The sequence below is a fragment of the Python bivittatus genome, unplaced genomic scaffold (assembly GCF_059951505.1).
Source record: "Python bivittatus isolate LINGU-HERP-01145 unplaced genomic scaffold, Pbiv_v1 ctg000200_np1212, whole genome shotgun sequence".
Classification (NCBI taxonomy): domain Eukaryota; kingdom Metazoa; phylum Chordata; class Lepidosauria; order Squamata; family Pythonidae; genus Python; species Python bivittatus.
Window position 1 is genome coordinate 14,194,365 of NW_028277040.1, and position 21,224 is coordinate 14,215,588.

Below are 21,224 nucleotides of genomic sequence, written 5' to 3' on the forward strand. Positions count from 1 at the left end.
TAACCAAGACAATGTCTGCTGTAGTGGAGAATATATGTAGCTCAGGTTGGGTTCTTGGTGTTCTCTGAGTTTGCTTCTCTTCCTGAAGATATTTCATTACCAGGCTAAGTAATATATCAGCACATGGGAGCCAGCAAACTCCATTTCCCCATGCACTGATGTCACCTAGCCTGATAATGAAATATCTGAAGAAGAGAAGCAAGTTCAGAGAACACCAAGAACCCACCAAGATATGTGTATCTGACTTATGAAAATCTAGCTGAAAAGCTATGACAAGCCGTGAAGTGTCAGGAGATCTGTGATGTACTGTTGAACCCAGGTCAGGAAGCTTACCACCTTGACTACCCGCTCCTACTGTTATTGTTAAGGGACGAGAGCCGTACCTAGAGGTATAATATAATGGTACTGACACTTTGAGATCACCACTAACCATCAATTAAGAGATCAACGCCTTTCTCCAGTATTGGGGGGGGGGGTAAATTAGAAAGACCAGGTGGCCCAGTTGGCCCAACAGCTGGGGCAGAATCAACCACAGCATTCAGGCCAAGTTCCAATGTTTGTATGTGTATGTGTGTGTCCCCTGCTGACGTTGCCAGTGCACTGAAGGTGCATTGCACCCATCACAGTCATCTAACACTGAGTTTCCCCTTCTCTGCCAGATACAACAAAATACAAGCAAATTTACTACTTTCTTCGTTCAGGGTGAATTATACATCTTCAGTTGATTTCTTCACTGACTAAGCAGGATTTATAATTAGCATCATGGACAACTCCATTTCCAATTCAGAACAGATCAGATATGGACAAATGTGCAAATATTATGGCATGCCTGAGAGCTGAGTATTCAGTCAAGCAAGTGACTGCCAACTGGAGGATTCACAAACTAAGCCAAGGTGTTTAGTGCAGGAATATATGCTAAGTTTCAGCTCAGGATATGGGAAGCAATGAAAGAAGTTTCAATAATGACTTCAGAGGGACCCTCAGATCAAATACAGGATGAGCTCATTGACAATGCACCCCAAATACTTGGCCTGCATTAATCCAGTTTGACTTTGCTGGAAGGCCTGAGGCATTGCAGAAGAGTATAGGCTGGAAGGGAAGATGCCAGTATTCCTTTCCTTTCCTTTCCTTTCCTTTCCTTTCCTTTCCTTTCCTTTCCTTTCCTTTCCTTTCCTTTCCTTTCCTTTCCTTCTCTCTCTCTCTCTCTCACACACACACACCAGAAGCTGAATTAGTGTAGCTGGGAGCCAACAGAGCTTTGCATACACAACAGAGCTCAGAGGCTGGCTCAGCCAGAACTTAAATTCAACATTTAGTCATTCCTATTTAGGATAAGACCCAAAACAACACTGGAATACAACTGTAGCCCTTGGGTGACTCTAATGTCACAGGAAATTTCAGTGAATTATCTTTTGTACACAAAATGTCCAACCTCATGAGACTATTGATGGCCAGCTTTTATTCTTAGGAAAAGTGCACAAAACTATTTAATTCAACACTGGCAACCATCTGGAGTCCCTGAAACTAAATAGTCTGTGGAATTCTTGGTGCTCGGTGAGCCTGGTGCTCAGAGAGCACCAAGGACTCCGCAGTTCAACCCTGAGCTATATATATTCTCTTCTATTGGAACGAAATAGTCTTCCCATAACATTTTCAATAGTTCTGGGAACAGACTGGCTACAGACTTACAAGCCATACATTCACTGAGACCAAAATGACATCAATATAAACTCCCCAGGAGACTCACAGCTTCATAGTCTCAATCTTCCCTCCCCCCTGCCATTTATTATCTCTCAGGAGGTACATCTTCAATTTATTGCTTCCACTTTAGATAAATTTTGAGTGGCTTATATTAAATATGCAAACTATGTTGATGTGTTAAGGCACAGACCCTGGCCCTTCACTAGTTCTAAGACTGCATAATCAATCTTATTCTTGGAGCCCAGGTTCCAGAAAAGAGCCACTACTGATGTTAAATACAAAATTAGTCTGCCTAAAGGAATGTATTAATGAGAACTTAGAGAATGTTTTATTAGTTCTTCCTCCTCCACAATCAGTCCTCCCTACATTTTTTGTTAAAAGGAAATATACAGTCCAGCATTATTGGCTCCTATTTCTCCAATTATTAGGATCAATACCTACTTCCATTTATTTCTAAACTCCTAATGATTGCAGAAGACATGACTTATCTATGAGGGCAGAAGTGTTGCATCTGTGCTGTGGCAGCTGGGCATTTTGGAGAAATACTGATCTCCTTTTCTGTGACTTTTGTAGCCTTGCAATAAAGCCTATATCAAGAGTAATGCTTCTTCATGCAATACTTATTGTGGTGCCAAGCTTCATATCTGCAAACCTTCTGATTTGTTGCACTCTGTCTTTTTCCCATAGGGGATTTGGAATAGGTTTGGATTTTATAACTGACACACCATGTGTCAAAAGTCTGGATACCACTCTAGTGTTAATGGATTTCTTTGTAAAGATTGCCCACATCATTCCCAGTCATGGTCTCCCCCAGTTCCCTTGTCTATTCATTCAACAAGTCCTGGAATCACAGTTTCTGCAATTATCTGGTCTCTGACAGAGTCCATAATTCAGGACACATTTTTGAAAAGCTCTTTTTTAACCATTGGATGGTAAGTTCCACCTGTCCTCTGCCCATCATCTACAGTTGGAGGAGATGACCAAGAGGATAAAGGCCATGTTCAAGGAATACCCATGGTGCCATATAAACTGCTATCAAGACAATTGGCCTTAACTGTGGCTGAGTTTGCTTATGCCTCTGCTTACCACCTATGGCTATCCTGCACACCAACTGCTGAACATCTCCTGATCCTCCCCATTCCATAAGCTCTTATTTTCTATAGGAATTTCAGACCACTCAGCATCTCCATAAAGATCAACTGGAAAGCACTGACACCTCTTATAAGCCCTTTGCTGACTGTCACAATCAGAATGGCACCCCTTCCATTGTTGGAGGTCAACCCCTCATTTGGTTTTCAACGAACACCTCTTCTTGTACCCTCCATGTCAAGTGAACACTATTGCATTAGTTGCAGTATTCAGGCCTCTTAGATCTTTGTTGGGCCATTTAGCTGCTAATATCTTTATTCTCCCGTTTGCCTAGTTAGGACATACTTGCCCCTTGGGAAGCAAACAGCTGGTGGGAGTGAAAGTCCCCATCCTATCAGAGATCAAATAATCTTGATCATAAATGGATAAATTTAACAATCTAACTTTTACCCTACCCTACCAATGCATCAATTATATGAAAATCCATATAATTGATGCATTGATGGTAAGGGGTGGTGGGACATTTCTGCTCTGCTCAGGTCTGAGATGTCTACTTGCTGACTGAGAGTTATTGTTTTATAACCTAATTAACACTTTTCATTATTTTCAATACTTTGCAAGTCTTCAAGAGACTTTCTCCACAAACACATTATGCAAATTGTATCAAACGTGGTTCTTTGGTATATCAAGGTAGTATAAAAATGAGTTCTGCTGCTGGAGTTCACCATGGAATTATGAAAGTGATGACTCTCTTGTGGTAATAATCTTGTCTAATTTCCATGGCAGGAGAAGGCATCATTTTGGTGGATGTGTTAAATTACCCCAAGATCAGTCAAGGGCTGGACCCAGATAATGACATTTTCAATAGCAATTCCCTGTCTCTGGAATAGTATGTTCCAGTTAAGGTCAGGTGTGGTCCCACCCTTACTGTCCTTTAGAAAATGATAAAGACTATCCACTTGCAGTCCTCTTTATTTATCAACTTTATTGTGAATTGTTTTTATAGATGTGTTATTCTTTGTTTTATACATTATAAGCTCTATTACAATAGAGTCATATGAGTAAGCAACATACAAATGTTAGTAAATGAATAAATATAGACCTGTCCCTTTGCACCATAGAGCAGGAATTGTGTCTAAGCAAGTGCAGTATTTAAAGAGAGAGAGGATCTTGTTACTCTGAGTTCTGGAAGGTTTTACACAGAGTTTTGAGTAGGCACAGCTCAGAACTTGACCACTTGAAGAAGCACAGTTTCTTGTAAGAAGTTATTTTTGTTCCATAATCTTGATCTACATCAAAACCTATTTCCTCAAATCTCATATTTTGAAGGTTTTAAAGTAAGATTATTGCAACTTTATAAAGGCAATAAGTCAAACATTCAGATAACACTATTATGAAGTTCTAGAAAGCATAGTCAATTCAACTCAAGTGCATGATTTTTATCTTAGAGAAGAATGTTACAGTATACTTGAAGGACACTGGGAATATGATGCTTATCTCAAAGACTAATGCTATATTTGATTAGAATAAAATATTGCAAGCAGTTCAGGACCTCTGCACAACAGGAGACTGAAGACAGCTGTTTGGAAATACTGCAGGTCAATAATTAAATAAATACAAAAACTGAACAACTCTTGTAGTACATCTTCTTATTGAAACAATCGTTTATATGAAGTATTAAAATATTGTGAAGCTGATAAAATTTCTACAATTTTTGCCTTCTAATCATGTACAATTTTGTACAGTTCCAAAATGTAATCACACAATGACTTTGTTAGTCATTCTAGTCTTATGTTACCCACTTGATAATATAAAATGAAGGAAGCAATTGAAAGTAAAGAAAGGGTAAATATTTGATTCATATGACAAAGTGCTAACTAAAACAGAAGTGCCATATATTTTCAGGATGAAGTACTTGAATTTCAATTTTCTGAACCACAGCTGTCCTAAGAATGTTCACAAGAATCTTTATTTCAGTGGAACTTATTCAAAAGTATAGCTACAGTCTTTAGATATCACTAAGTGTTGGTGTCAATGCTTAGTAATCAATAGATAGACTTTCTCCTTAACCTGGCCCTTTCAATGATGCATTCATTGCTGGTATAATTGAGTCCATCAACCTTTCTGTTGATTGTCTTCTTCCCTTTCTTTCCTCTTTTCCCAGCATTATGGACTTCTTGAGGGAGCTGAGTCTTTGCATAATGTGTCCAAAATATGATATTTTGAGGCCAGTCTTTTGTGCCTTGAGTGAGAACTCTGAATTGATCCTTTTGTTTGTTTTCCTGGCTATCCACTTTGCTGTAATTACAAAACTGTTGCAAATGATGTTTCCAGACAAAATGAAGAGTCTTCTCTAACACCAAAGTTCAAAAGTGTTAATACATTTTCTGTCCTGCTTCTTCAAAGTCCAATATTTGCATCCATAGAATATCACAGAGAAGTTTATTGTCTGCACAGTTCTAATCTTGTAGGTATAGACATGTCACAGCATTTGAACATGTTTTCCAAACACTTCATTGCTCTTCTGTAAAGTGCTAGCCTGTCAGATACCTCATACCCAGCATATATGATGTATGACAGAGCCAAAATAGAGCGAGAAAAGTTGAAAATACGTTGTCCCACATAACAAAAGAAATGAGAATCAATATTTTGTTTGGAGTTACATTTCTTTAGAGAGAAGCTACCTTCTAACATATATTCTGATTCTCATACTTCATCACAGACATTCAGACACTACCCCTTATGAGTTTCTGTGTAATTCTGATCATAGTACCAGGAATTTTTAAAACTTTCATTCATGTTTTTTATAAGTAACAAAGATGGATTTGGTTATATAATATTACTAAGAATTAATGCTCATGAATAAAAATTATCCTCACTCTGAATCAGCTTACTTGCCCTTTATTTGGAGAAAACACTATTTCATGTCTCCTTTAAGTTTCCATTTTGTCTGGAAACATCATTTGCAACAGTTTTGCAATTACAGCAAAGTGTCACTTATTGTGCCCACTTCTCTGCTGAAATATAAAAGTGAGCACTTCAGTATCCTTCTTAGACCTACTAATGCCCAGTTTTTCTCTACTTAATTCATTTGAAACAAGACTGTCAATTATCAACAAGTTAATTTGAATTGCTGTGTGATTAACAATTAATAATTACAAGCCCCTAAAGCTAAATACCCCCTTTTTCATGACATATATTTATTCATAACTCCCTCTGTTCTCTTTATAAGACATGTTTTATAAAACAGCCCACTGTGGACACACAGTAATGTCAGAACTTTTGTCCAGCAGAAATGTCTTGTACTGTAGCCATGTACCATTTGTTATGACAATATTCAAACCTTTTTCTTTTTGCTTATTGGGGAAAGCTTCACCTATCTTTTACTTCCTTAAGACATGTGCCAAGGATTAGGGAAAGCCACAGGAGTTAGGGTGGGGATGTATTTTAAATTGTGGAACTGTATGAATTAGCTACTGTATAATTGGTGACTGCCCATCCCTATAGCAACTTCTAAAACAACTTTTATGGTGAGGAATTTGCTATGAGAGGCCCCTTAAACAGTACACTGACAGCAAATAGCCTGGGCTTATATTAGTTCAGATGCTGATCAAAAAGTATTTATACAAAGAAAATAGTTTTGGTAAAGTTTTGTAGTTATCTACAGTATGTGGAAAAAATTATACTTACTGGGCCAACATATGAGACAAAGAAGGATGTGTGCATGTATGCATAGGTGTGTGTTTCTGAGGCAGAATAAAAATATAGGCAATAGAAAGGAAACAGTTAATAGCATATTCACACTGATTGTGAACCTCAAGGGAGGCATTGTATTACATAGACAATCTTCTTATAATTGCTTTGCTTTCCATATGTAGCAACAAGATTAATAATACTATTGAAAAATTCATTGTAAGTATCCCCACTTAAAAATGTTCAAGTTCTAATGATGTATTTAATATATATTTTAAAATCCTTACTTTAGAAGTTAACCAAGGAAAAAGTTAAAAGTAGCTGTTTTATTTTTAATGTAGAATTTGAAGCACAGCAAGCTTTTTGTGCTGATGAGTAATGTGTTTTGAATTGACTGAAGCTTCCAGTCAAATATTTTTCACAAGCTTTGAGTGAGATACAAATATCATAGCCAGTATGATTAAAGGGAAATGGGAAATAAAATGCCCAATAGGTAAAGCTCATAATTGATATTTAACATTTGTGCAAGACAGACCATTCCACACTACAAAGAATTACACATATTTCTGGTGTGCTTATTTCTTTAAACGGCTTCCCTGTAGTTAGAAAGATTCTGTCAACAGTGGAGCATTTATTTATTTATATTTATATATCAAATTTGTCACCCCCCCATCTCATTAAAAAGTGACTCTTTTAAGTAGAACCAATGTTTTCTAAATTGAATAGTGTGGCTAATAATATATAGTATATTATATTCTTGAATAGTTCATGCTATTCCTCAGGCTGAATTTTACCAGAAGCACCTTGTAGGGATTTTTGTGATGGAGGTATAGATGGAAGAACTTGCAAGAGAGAATTGGAATGTCATCATTATTGATCAGGTTTGGAAATTATTGAATCCTGGTTGTTTGTAACTATATATTACTCTTTTATAGTTTTCTTAACATCTGTTTTAAGCAGGCAAATATCTGGTTTTAAGATTTAAATTTAATCAACATTTTAGAATTTCCATAAGGCATTCCTTTATTCATCTTATTAAAGATCTTAGGCATCCATCCTGAACTTTTCCCAAATGCATGTTACACATGGTGGTATGCCAGGTCTCTGAACATCTGTCACACTTAATTCTTTTCTTACATGAAAAAAAAAATCTATATTGAAATAAACTCCCCCCTCCCCCCAATACTGTCTGAGCAACATTACTATCCGTAATTTTTACTGGAATCTCCTGCACTTTGAAAGTAAATTGCCTATCACTGTGAGCTTTGAAGATACCTGGTTATTGAGCGTTTCATTATTTTTACTGTTAAAAGAACTGCCTTAAGATGGTTCCTTTTCTGAAAATTATGATAGTAATCAAGTAAAATCTATCAATCTACAAGCAGGAGATGGAATAACACTACCAAAAAGATTCAGGAGATCATACAGGGAAATTATGAAGCAAAAATGTATTAAATAATTAAATGATTATGCTACAGAAATAGAAACATGACTGTGACATCATTTCATTCAATAACCTTTTCCTTCCTTGTCACAAATAGTGACAACATTGTTACTGATTGGTTTATATCCAAAGTTGTTCTTCCACTGATTAAACGAAAGCTCTGACAAAACTACCTCCACCTCTACCTGAACATTTTTGTGCATTTCCTCATTGTTCTGGAAAGTGCACAAAAGATTCACAGAGTCCCCTAATATTCTGTCAATATAGCTTTACAATAAAGTAGAATTAGCTCATCTGGTTGTGATTCCTACCTGGTTTACGCTGTGAGGCCAACATCAATCTTGCTCTGAAAGTACAATTCTCCCCTTGTTTCCTTTACAGCCCAAGAAACTAGGGAGGGTCTCTTCTGAGCCTCCTGCCCCACCCACTATCCAGTTGTAGGCTATGCTGTCTCTTACCTGACCATCCCTTGGCAGTGTCTCTGTGCCCAGTCTTCCAAAGTCTTTCCCGCATACCATTATATCAACTACTGTATATGTTTGTGACTGAATTTCAGGAAAGATAGGTATACTTTATCAAGAGCTAATTATCAAGCAGTTTTAATTCTGGGGGGAGGGCAGGAATATATTATAGCACTTTGGGATTTAGAGATCATACCACTTTCCTCTTAAATTCTCATGCTAAAGCAGTCTCTGTACTTTACTTAAAATTGAGGAATAATTATGAACTATATTTTCCTCTTTTTACCTTTTACTTTGAGGAATTCTGCTACTGAAAACAGATGCTAAGGCTAAGGTCTGATGGATTATGACTTAGATCAAGATTGTTTGGGAGAGCTAAATTATTTTGAATTCTCAAAGAATACAGGATAAAGCTAATGCTTAGGTGTGATGCTTAGGACCCGAACAGAGTATGATCTACTTGTGTGCACTGAACACTGAACTGAATAGCAAACATTTTCAAAACTTCATTTTGCAACTTTGTTACAATTCCAGAGTTATTTAAATATGATATTCATTTTGTTAAGTCAATCAGAAAAATGCTTTACATTTATTATGAAGCAATGCAGCAAAGTAAACGTTAACAGTCTTGCTAATAACATAACAACTACTCTAAAATAGAAATAAAAATAAAAAATCTTAACGGTAGAATAAAATAAGGTAAAGATAAAATTATTAACAAAAAATTACAGAGTTCAGGAATTAAAATGCAAGAGAATCCCATAAAATTACAATTAATTTTACAATGAATAATCTAAATGCTATGAATAACTAGGATAGATAACTATAAAAGGACATAAGTAATATTAGAATTTATAAAACACTGATAGAATGTAAAGCTATATTAACTTATATTAAGTCTAATACTTGCTGGAGCTCTGCTAGGGGTTGTTGGGATTAAGACAATTATGGTCCAACCAATTATAACAAAGAATAGCAAAATTAAACATAGAAGTGTATGTATATATTGAAAAGGAAATGAGAAAAAATATTTTGATTTTTTATGTTATTAGTTCTGTGCTGGTCTATGACTGAAATAAAACTGAAATTGTAAAATGAAACAGGCTTGCTAAGAGAAACATTTTTGTTCAGTGTACTTACTGGCAACGTGTGTACTTGGGTTATTCTTAACTGGTTCTCCAAATCTTGTACCTTGTTTCTTAGCTCCAGATTTTCTGTTTCTAATTCATTAATCTGAAAAATATGCATGTATCAGAAAAGTCTGAGAAATAGTGTCAAAGTAGGGGAAATTCATCATGGAACAAAGCATTTATCATTATTAAATAAAGAAGTCTACAGAAGCAAGATGCAGTTCTAGTACTGTCATCATCCTCACTGAAAGAGTTCCAAAATTTGTATCATATTCGTATGATGGAACCCCCCCCCCACACACTTACAATATTAATTTACTGCATTGATTAAATGGAAATGTGTATTTTTAAGTTACCTAGGAATGGATAACGGAATTATTTCCACAATAGAACCTGTTATCACAACTGAAGCATTGCATTCAGTTACATATAACATACTATTCACTGATGGCTTCCCATGAAGCCAGTTTGTTCACAAAATAGATAAATAAATATGTTCAGCAAAACCTAACAAAACCCCTCCTTTTTTATCTTACTGGCATCCTTTTGCTGCTGGAACCCTCAGACAGAAATACATATTTCCCAACTTTTCTTAAAGTTCCCTAGTCCTCTGGGACAGATTTAGAAAAACACAAAAGGCCTTAGGCAGGAAAGAGAATGATCAAAAGAACATCTTCCTCCACCAGGTTGAAAAAACTTCTATCAGCAGAGGGACATGAGTTAGATACAATCCATTCTGTGTACAAGTTTAGATTTAACTCATATTATTGTTCTTTTTTGCAAATAGATTATTCCCCCATTGAATAGCCTTTCCCAACTGCCCTGAGAACAATTAATTCGATTTTTCATTCTAATTTGCTAACATTTATTCAGATTCTAATGAAACTATACCCTACACTGAAGCACCACCCTAGTTTTCTCATTTCCATTTTTGTTTTGATTTCTGCCAAGTTACTCTGTTTTCTGGTTTACCGTTTTTCTCAGAGATGGCTTTACTTCTACAGTCATAAATTTAAATTTCACTTCTGTAATTCAGTTGAATCCATTTAAATAAATATAACTTAGTTACTATGAATGGATCTTTGAATGGTATGTATTCCATTAATAAATCTTTTATAAAATGGCTGAGATTTTTATTTCGTATATGGAATAGCAATGACAAGTGTTTTAAAAAACCTACATAAAACATTGGTTAAACTGAGACAGATTATGGAACTTACTCTTTTCTGTAATCCAGCAATCTGCTTTCGTGTTTCAACATCCTTTCCTCCTGATTCTAGAAATTTTCTGTAAGCAAGGTCAAATGCTTGGCCAATAGTTAAAGTTATCTCTTCTGCCTTGAAATAAAACAAGTATTACCATTAGCATGTCATTTCATGTGGCAAAGAATAAAGGCTCATACTGATTCAGCATCTATAATATCAAGGAAACTATTAATACAAAAAAAAAATCACAACAGGCTGAAAAATCTACATGCCACAGAATCAGTATAATATGAAAATGAAAATAGAAGAAAAACAAATTATTTCACAAATCCATTGGATTGATGTACTGAAATCAAGCCCAGTCTTGAGTGGATATTTCACTTTACACAGAAATGCATGAGGAATATATTTCCAAGAAAACAGAAACATATTTTTGTATGATTTACTGAGAATCATAATTAGCTGCATTTTGGTTAAATCACAATGTGATTTCAAGTGAAGGAAAAAATACAATACAAAATACAATATAAAATGCAAATTATATTAACTTGTTTTAAACATAATTATTGAGAACTCTCCTGTATTAAAAGGAATAGCAGAGCATACTGAAGAGCGCATGACCTTCATGCTGTTTCAGGTAGAGATAAAAAAATGTCCAGATGGGACAAAGATTTGGCCGTAACTATTTTTAAGCCTGTACCAAATATAGTTCAAATAATCACTATCAGAACATTACAGCTGGTTAGCTCTATGTTCAATCCAAACAGCTAAAAGTCCAGGAACACAGAACCTAATTTGTTTGTGCATTTGCACTGCATTTCCTGACAAGTGAGCACAATCAACTTTAAGTTATGTATCACTTTCATTCAATGCAGAATTAGACCTCTTAGTGATAATACTGGACTGATTCTATGATATTCAAACATATCTATGTGAATTATATTGGCAGAGTACAAGAGAAACTGAAATCATAGAGAAAAGAAGTTTTAACCAGAGAGAAAAGTCAGCAACGTTACTTTAGTCACTATTTTGCAAAAAAAGAGCTCTTACAAAAAAGGCAAGGGGTAAGGCAATGTTTCGATATAAAAGAACCCCAAACTTGATCAGTTTTAGAATATATGTGTACTTACACATTTTTCACTGTCAAAGACATAACATAAGTGTTTATTTGATTCAGAATCTTTGCATATGAAAGTGAATATTCTTTTGTCAGTTTTGTCATCAGCACAAAATGATATCCTGTGGAGTTGGCAGTTGTGCTGGACTTCCTGCAAATAACAAATGTGCAATTACCTCTTTGGAATGACATTTTGACCGCTGAATACTATTTATTCAAGACTCCCAGGATGAAGCAAAGTCCTCTTAATAAAACACTACTTCATGAAAGAACATAATACATTTTATTCTTGTAGTCCTGAATATTGATTGTAATACTGCACTTATATATTAGTACACAGTGGGTGTCTGCACAGGGGGTCAGATGGTCAGTCTGATGAAAACAGGTTGTGTTGTAACAACTCGTTTTTTTCTTTTTAGTGAAAACAGCAGAAGCTGTGGATGCCAATGTTACTACAGCTGCATTGTTAGATACAACTGCAAAGGTAATCTGGGTCTAATTTTCAATTTCATAAGACAAGGAAACAAAAACGCAAGATATTCCATTACAGATACTTGGGAAGCTTCAGCTCCATTCACAGGATTCTCTTGCTGGATGATACTAAAGTTCCTGCGTTACTGCAATACATCACATTTTCCCAATGCATGTAATTATTTACTGTAAAATATTGCCGAAAGTTAATTACGTTATCCCAGTTTAACCATTTACAAAGTAATTAAAGTAAGTATTCTGGTAATCTTTTGAGAAGAATATGGGATCACATGTTACTAAAGCCTTCTAAATAGCATTGACTATAACAGGATTTCAGGTAGTGGTTTACATTTTCACTGTCTGCTTTCAGATGTGGGGCTCCACCTGCTATTAACCACTATTGTTTTTTCACAGTAAATTGTTACTGACATTGTTATTAATTTTTTAAAGTTCAAGAATCTAGCTTTTGTGCGTGTGTGAACACAAGAGAGGGTTCTATAGGTATCATATTTATCATTGTCATAACAAAGTAAACATTGCTGCCTTCTTCCTTCTAGTGATCCTATAAGATAATTGTTTTCTGACATTTTTAACTAAGTGCTTTTCAATGCCATCTGAATAATCTGTATGGAATAGTGGAGCAATGCAATTGCATTTAAACAAAACAAAACAAAACAGAAGTAGTCCAGGGCAGCTAAACCCAATTCATTTTGCCTTATTTCTAGTTCATTTCACAATTACTCATGCTGATTTCATCACTGGTCCAGCTTTACAATCAGTCCAGAACACTTGCTGGAACTCTCCAGCTAATTGTGCCATAGCACTATCCATCCATCTTAAGTTTGTCAACAAAAGAGGATTTGTTGCAGCACAAAGCTGGAGGACTGCATTGTTATACAGGTACAGATGGAACCCACACATCTATATTCAGAAACAAGTGCTCTTATTTTCAGTGTAAACCATTAATTATGGAGCTAATAAAATGTTGAGGAAGGCTCATTCTAGGAAAGAATAAAAATAATACCTAGTAATAAAGGTGTTGGTTATCACCTTTAAAGACCTTCATGGAATTGGGTCTGGATATCTGAGAAACTCTTACATCCAGATCTCACCCCATTTCTGCCTGTCCAATAAGTACAGCCAGAGTGGGTGTATGGTGTGGGTCTTGTTGATTAACAGTGACATCTTACAGACCCAGGAAGTGCGCCTTCTCTGTTGTAGCACCTGCTGTCTGGGGCAACATCCCTCCAGAGGTTCACACAGCTCCCACCTAATGACATTCAGGAAATCATTAAAAACTTGGTTGTTCTTCCAGACCTTTGGATAGGCTAGCTGTGGAGTCCTCATTCGTTAAGTTTGGTTTTGGTTGCATTGCTCTTCTGGTCAGCTATGACCTTTTCTAAATCTAATGTACTGTAATGCAATAAAATAAACCGGTTTCACTTTTCTGGGAGTTGCATGTAGAAAAGGATGATGAATTTATGTAATTGCCCACAGGATTAGAAATGTACATCAGCTGAGGCATTAAGATGCTCTTTCCTGAGAATAGGAACTGTGAGTTATCAGGTGAATTGCTGTTCCTGGGGGATTTCGAGGAAGGGGTTAACACTGATTTGATATGGCAGTAAAAACAAAGTTTCTAGGTTTGGATATTCTGCATGTTAGGAATCACTGGCCTGCTGAAAAATACTAGAAAGAATATGAACAGATACAACTACAAAGATTTCAGTTAGATAACAGGAAGACATGTTTCTGGTATAGAGCAGTGAAACACTAGAGCTGGTCTACTGAGAAATTTTGGGATGTAGAAAACAGTTTAAGCAGATTTCACCCTTGACTGTATACAACTCATTAGAAGACCTACTATAATATCATTCTCAGAGTACCCAGTCCTTTGATAAGGATATATTTGGGTAAGGTAGGCAAGATTTCACACTATTCGCAATAAAGAATAGCAGAGTAGAAATTCATTGTTATTTAAGTCTTCCCCTTTCATCAGCCAAGACCCCGCCAAGACAAAATAAAACACATCCATCCAGATGGTGATGAAATAGTATCTCCCCGTAACTACAGATTGTCAAATAAGTTGCATATTTGATTATTTTGCAAATTATTTTACACTCAGAACTTGAGATATTTATTTATTTATATTTCAGATTTAGACACCACCCATTTCACTGAGCAGTGAGGAAGTGACTGGGCAGTTTACAATAAAAACAACAAATAAATATCAGTTAAAATATAATAAAATAATATAAAAATACAAGAAAACCACACACATACATAAATAATAATATCTTCCAAGATGCTGGTGATCAAAAACATATTAACATGTGGGAGCATCTTCAAGGTGCTAGCTACCCCCAGGGATCTCAGAAGGATCCCAGTCTGGATACACACCATTTCTATTAACTCCACTCCTGAGTACATGGAGGAATGGACACAGACGATACATGAGACAAGTGTGTCTCTGCTGCCATCTGCAAAGGCTCTGCTCATAACCTAAGACTTATTAAAACAGCACTGTTACTGTAGCTATTCCAAATCTTTCAGTTTCACATTGCAAAATAAATACGTTAAAGATTAAACAATAAGATCTTTTTTTTTTTTTTGCATTCCTGTTCTTTAACACATTAGGCTAAAAAATATGACATGGGATGGATCCGAAGCTGTGTTGTTTCTATTGATGGGCTTCATCGTTATTTATATCTCCAAGCTTTCTATTTCTTTCATAAGTATAAAAATTATTTCTGTGATCCATGGAAAAGAGCAAAGAATCAGAATCAATGGGTTAAAAATTAGAAGGAAACAGGTTCAAGCTAGACATCGGGAAAAAACTTCCTGGCTGTACAATCCATTTTTTTTTTTTTTGTCTGCACTCAGTCATTGCTGACCCTGCAGTGACTGCTTGGACGAGTCCTTGCAGTTTTCAAGGCAACTGTTCTTCGGAAGTGGTTTGCCAGAGCCTCCTTCCTAGGGCAGAGCCCAGCTGGCGAGCGCAGGAGGCGGGGTTTCCGTTGCTTCGTGCCCTTTTCGGGCGCGCGCGGTTTTTCGTGCTTACCGGCAACTGCTCCCAACTCCTTTTTTGCAAGGTGCCGCCAGCATTTTTCCTCCCACCGGAGTGAGAGTCCCCATTTATCTACAGGCAGTTATGTGTGCTCCAAGAACTGCACATGTCACACTTCTGATCCGTGAGCTGCATTGGCTGTCAGTTTGTTTCTGGGTCCAATTCAAGGTGCTATTGATGACCTTTAAAGCCCTACAAGGTATTCAAGGGACTGTCTCTCCCCAGTTACATCTACCCATCCCATCAGGTCCAGTAGAAGGGGCATGTTGCTTGTCCTGTCAGCCAAGGAGCTTCATTTGGTGGGATCCAGAAAGGCAGCCTTTTCTGCCATGGCCCCTGCCCTCTAGAACATCATTCCACCCCCACCCCCACCCCCCTGGTGAGAATGGCCCCAACTCTCCTGGCCTTCCAGAAGGTCCTTAAAACTTGGATGGGCTTGGGAATCCCAAGAAAGTTTGGGGCCTGTTAAATGGTCATATTGTATATGGTTGGAGTGCACTCTCCTCCGTCTTTTTATAATTGTATTTTAAATGTAGCTTTTAATTTTTTAATTGTTTTTCATGATAGAAGATTATAATTTTAGTTGTGTATGTACTTACTATGTACACCACCCAGAGTCACATGCAAGTGAGATGAGCGGCTATATAAATTTAATAAATAAATAATAATGACTCAGAGGTGTTCTAGCAGATCTTCCCCTGAACAAGAGGTTGAACAAGATAACCTATAAAGGTTCCTTCCAGTTCAATTTATGATCAAGGATTTAAGTAAAATAATTTCATTTCTATTCTTTTTTTATGCTAAGATGTCTAAGCCCGGCGCTTGAACTTCAATTAAGCAAAATTCAATAGTTTTCATATTCTCAGCTCAATTATACAAAGTTGTATAGTTATTCATTTCCTGAGAGAAGCAAAAATGGTTTCACATCAGATATCTGACCTTCTGCTAGGTTTTTTTTTGTAGAACAAATAACAAGTTATTGGAGGCCAATAAAAGAAATATAGTTAAGTCACCACTTTGGGGCATGGGTTGCTGTGCCTTCGCCAGAATTGTAAGAGCTAAAGGGAATAAGAAGAGTCTTACCTTTGTTTTTGGATCTAGAATCTTTACGCCATATATTGAAATTTGTAACTCAACTTTTGGTGTTTTTTGGCCTTCAGATTTCTTAATATGTCTTGCAAACTGAAAATCAGAGAAAAATAATCATATAAGACTATTTTAAGTTCTTACATATTTTAAATTCTTATAGTACTATCAATTAGCAGTTTCCCCTGCACTGGGATTTGCCAGAGTTTAAAACATTTTAATTGTTAATTTTTACTTACAATTGAACATCCATTCTGCCTTTCTGTTTATTCCAACACTTACTATATTCTCTCGTACTTGGTTTCTTTGAAGTATTTCTCTAAGTAAGGCCTAGGAAACAGGGCTTGGTTGCCAATGTGTCTTTCTTTCAGACAAAACTCCTGAGATTGGTAGTTCATTGGCATTTTCACTCTACAAACCTATGATGGTCACTGCCAACCTATGACATTTTGCAGTCAGAAATTAATTTCTGGGTATATTTTAACAGGAAAGACTGGAACTACTGCAAAACATTAATCTCAGGGTTCAGTCCTACCAGATGTTCCAGAAGAATAGCATGGTTATCAAAACTACCAATTGTTCTCAAGAGAATAGGCTTGCATTCTCTCCATCTACTTTCTTGTGCGTTTCAGCTACTAAGTTTCAGTACTCTGTGTGTTTGCGTGTGTGTGTATGTGTGTGCTTTCAAGTCAGCCTTGCTCCTATCTGACCACATAGACAAGTTTTCTTGGCAACATTTTCAGAAGAGATTTGCTATTGCTTTTTTCCTGCAGCTGAGAGTACGTGACTGGTCCAAAGACACTCAGTTTATTTATTTATTTATTGTTAAACTTGTATGCCGCCCATCTCCCCCAACTGGTGGCTCTGGGCGGCTCACAAAAACAAAAAAGGAAAAAACACCAATCCCTCCAACAATGGCTAAAATCCATGAATAATTAAAATAGAAACATACATGAAAAATGTCCTAACCCTCCCTGTAAATTTTAGCCCTAAAACCTTCAAGATGCTGGGGGGGGGGGGGAACCAAACCCATCACCCCACCAGCCATCTCCACAGATGCGAGCCCCCATCCGGCCCCCAGGTCTTCTGGCAGAGCCAAGATTTAACCCCTTTTCTGAAGGCCATGAGGGAGGGGGCACAACGGACCTTGGGAGGCAAGATGTTCCATAGAGCGGGAGCCACAGCAGAAAAGGCCCTCTGCCCAGACCCCACCAATCGGAATTCCTTGACCGGTGGGGTCTGCAACCTGCCCCTTCTGCTGGACCGAGTGGGGTGGGCTGAAATAACCGGTTAGCTTCCATGGCTAAGGCAGGACAGGTCAAGATGCACTAGGAGATGTGAGGCCACAATTTTCTGTCACCTTATCCAAGAATGGGCTCTCGTTTTCTTCTAAGTACAAGGGGACTTTTTCAATATAGGTCTTATAACTACCTCCTTTAAACGTAGAGATACATATCTGGTGCCCAGGGAGGCATTAATCACTTCCCTGAACCACATGCCCCATCACAACCTGGCCAAATTAATTAGCAATGCCAAAAGTTGAGTGAGCAAGCAGCAGCCTTCACCTCTCCACATATCCTGTCCCTATCTTTTAAATCTATAAACTGAAAAGAATCTGTAAACACCTGACAAGCGGTTCACAAGTTTTAAAAATCTCCTTGACCTGCTCCAACAATGGAGCTCAAATCAAAGTGAACTGGATTATCTGTAAAGAGTTATAAAAACTGCTCACTGAGAGACCTGGAGTTCTCTGGCTTCCTCTCCCAACACATGGATGAAGGCGATGCTGAACCATTCTGAAAATCATCATAAGCCTCTTCTCTGCAGTTGCAATGGAAGCAAAGAAGCAAGCCATCTTTGCTGTACCTACTGCTGCAGAGTACCACTTCAAATGGGCCTAAAAGAGAGTTCCATTTTATGTACAGTGTGATTTGTCATGAAAGGTCCTCCATTTTCACTCCAATTCTCTCCTATCCAAGATGCCAAATAAGATTTGGCAGAGAGAAAAATCACTAGGAAATAGTAATACCAACTGCCTGGGCCATCTCCGTATCTCACAGATCAGCCAGTGCTTCAGTAATACGAGCAAAGGTTGAGGCAGGAAAATTCCCAAGCAAATTTGGAAAACCATACAGGTCTATAAGATGCCTATACTGGACCATTTTAACTGGTTCCCCACCCTTTTTCTGGCATATTTGTCAGACATTGAGATCCCTCAAGTTTCTTTCAACCATTCTAGATGCTTTTTGAGCATTTATGGAATCTATTTCATCCAGTATTCTCCAGGCTGTAAGCCCAATTTACTTAGGCAAGCAATTAAGACTTCCTTTCTAAGACATACATTTCCTTTTTAAACAGCTAGGGATATCATCTGGAACTGAACAACTATCTTTTTATTGTTACTTGGAATATCTAGTTTTTAATTACTGTTTTACATTCAATTTTTTTTTCTCCCTTGAGAATCTATTCAAAATGAAAAGCCTGTTATATATTCTTTAGCCTATTATGCATTCTTTGAAAAATGTGCACAAACATACAGAAACAATAAAAAAACCTGGGCCATGTAATTGCTTTCTTTTTCTTTTGACTTAAAATTCAGCACATCATTAGCAATACCAATAAAATGGATCCTGCAGCTCTGGTAAATGCTTTATGCCTCAGGTTTTGAAACATTTCAGTATAAATAAACTAAATTGGTTGTCACTACTGGTCATTTCAAATATTCTTGGCACTTATAAAACTTTTTTTTTTGCTAAACCTGGAGACCCATATTTGGCACAGACAGAGCCTATCCTTTCACTATTTGCAAAAGTTTAATACAATGGCACCAAGGGCAATGGAATGCAGGATTATGCAAAGAATGAAGGTGGGGAGGCTGCCATCTTGTGGTCCACAGGAGCTTCAGGCTTCCTCTTGTCCTACTCCTTGCCCCACACCTTCAATCTTTTAAAAAACAAACAAAACTGGCAGAATGTCATCCCTCTGCACAGAGCAGTGTGGAAGGAAGGAAGGAAGGAAGGAAGGAAGGAAGGAAGGAAGGAAGGAAGGAAGGAAGGAAGGAAGGAAGGAAGGAAGGAAGGAGCAAGTGAGGGATGACCCACTACTGCCACAACAGTCCTCCTACTTTGCTGTTCTTCAGTCAGCTGTTGCTACTGCTAGCCCTTCTTCCTCCTCCCCTTCAACAGGAAGGGAGTTTTGCAGTGACTGAGATGGTGGTGGGAAGTTCTTACAGGGCTTAGGCCCACTGGTGTGACAGTGGTGAGGAAAAAGTAGCTATGTGTCCCTCCATCCCTCTTTTCCCCATCACTATCAACTGATGCAGCCTGGGGGAGGGGCTCACCACTAGGCTCTCTCACCATTGCAGATGACATCAAAAAGATAAGGCTTGGGCCTCACAAAGTATTTCTTATGCTACTGTAATACTATGTGGGAATGACCTTGGGAGACAGGTGGAAGAACGCAGACTAAATAATGGTCTGATAAACGAAATCTGATAAAATTGTTTCCACCTGTTTCCCAAGGTCATTCCCACATACCATTACAGCTACTGATTGAATGTCTTCAAAACACATGATATATATCTATATGCTTGAGATATGACTTAGATATGACTTTATATGATAACAAGAATAGAACTTGGCCAAAGTGAAATTCTTTAGGTATTATTCCTTAGTAAAATTGGAGCTTCCGGTGAGGATTCATGGTGAACTAGACATCCCTGAAGGAGAGGGGATGGCATTCTGGCAGAGATTGGTGGCCAGACAGGGAATTCTGGCTGGAGAAGTTTCTCTGGAAAAATGAGATAATGTGAGGTCGCCCACTTGGACTCCAAACAGCTGCTCCTCATGAGTATAATACTGATAATGGATGAAAGAAAAATTGGACTGAGAATGTCTGATGTAAAAGTAACTCAGATAATGTTGGTAAACCAAGCAGCCAATTGAGATCTGATAGAGAGATCACTGCCAAGCCATTTCTATATTCCTCAAATCAGCCAGGACTTGAACAGAATTTATAATGGATAATTTCCCCTGATATTCTGCACTACTGTCAGCCCTTCAAGGATTTATTTATTTAAAGAACTTATATGGCTGCCTATCTCACATAGTGATCCTAGGCATCTTACAGCAATCAATCAAAACATAAAAAATATTGTACCCTTTCCACCAGGAAACCATAACAAACTACACTAGTGACTTCCCAACTCAACCCCTTCCTAGCCCAATGCTTGCAGGAAGAACCAGGTCTTCATGGCCTTCTAGAAGGCTAAAAGGGTAGGGTCCCCCAAATCTCAAGTGGGAGGCTATTCCAAAGGGTGCATTTAGCTACAGAGAAGGCACACCTCCAAGGTCTCACTAGGTGATATTTGAAAGAAGGGAGATAGGCCAGGTCAGGAAATTACTGGAACTCTGTTAAAGGGTATAATAACAAAATCTTGAAAACCTGATAGAGATTCTCCTTCCCCTCTCCTATAACAAAGAAAATCAAGGTGGGGCAATCTTGACTTTCTTTCTCACTCACTCCTCCCTTCCAGGGGAGCTAAGTTGTATTCACCTAGGCTGTTGAATTCCTATTTCAAGGCCACCTCCATAGTCCTCAGAGTTTTTTACAATTTGTTTGGTGTCTCTGTTGTAATAATTTAGTAATTAATGGTAATACCTCTTCATTATGGGATCACTGCTGAATTGAATTTACTTTCCTATGCTTAGAATTTGACTCAGACCAATTGCTGAGTTGTGGTGGCCACAGTAGAAACATAA

The 21,224-nt window shown here is 37.4% G+C and overlaps 1 protein-coding gene across 4 annotated transcripts in view; it reads right to left on the reverse strand.

The window, feature by feature from the left end:
- The window catches only part of GULP1 (GULP PTB domain containing engulfment adaptor 1), a 186,913-nt gene that overhangs the window by 13,130 nt on the left and 152,559 nt on the right, over positions 1-21,224 (reverse strand). For all 4 annotated transcript variants that reach the window (XM_088135725.1, XM_088135728.1, XM_088135724.1 and 1 more), the window contains 4 exons: positions 16,462-16,560; positions 11,854-11,991; positions 10,739-10,855; positions 9,529-9,621 (listed from right to left, as the gene is read on the reverse strand). In XM_088135725.1, the coding sequence (XP_087991851.1) occupies positions 9,529-9,621; positions 10,739-10,855; positions 11,854-11,991; positions 16,462-16,560 (447 nt within the window). The remainder of the gene's footprint in view (positions 1-9,528; positions 9,622-10,738; positions 10,856-11,853; positions 11,992-16,461; positions 16,561-21,224) is intronic.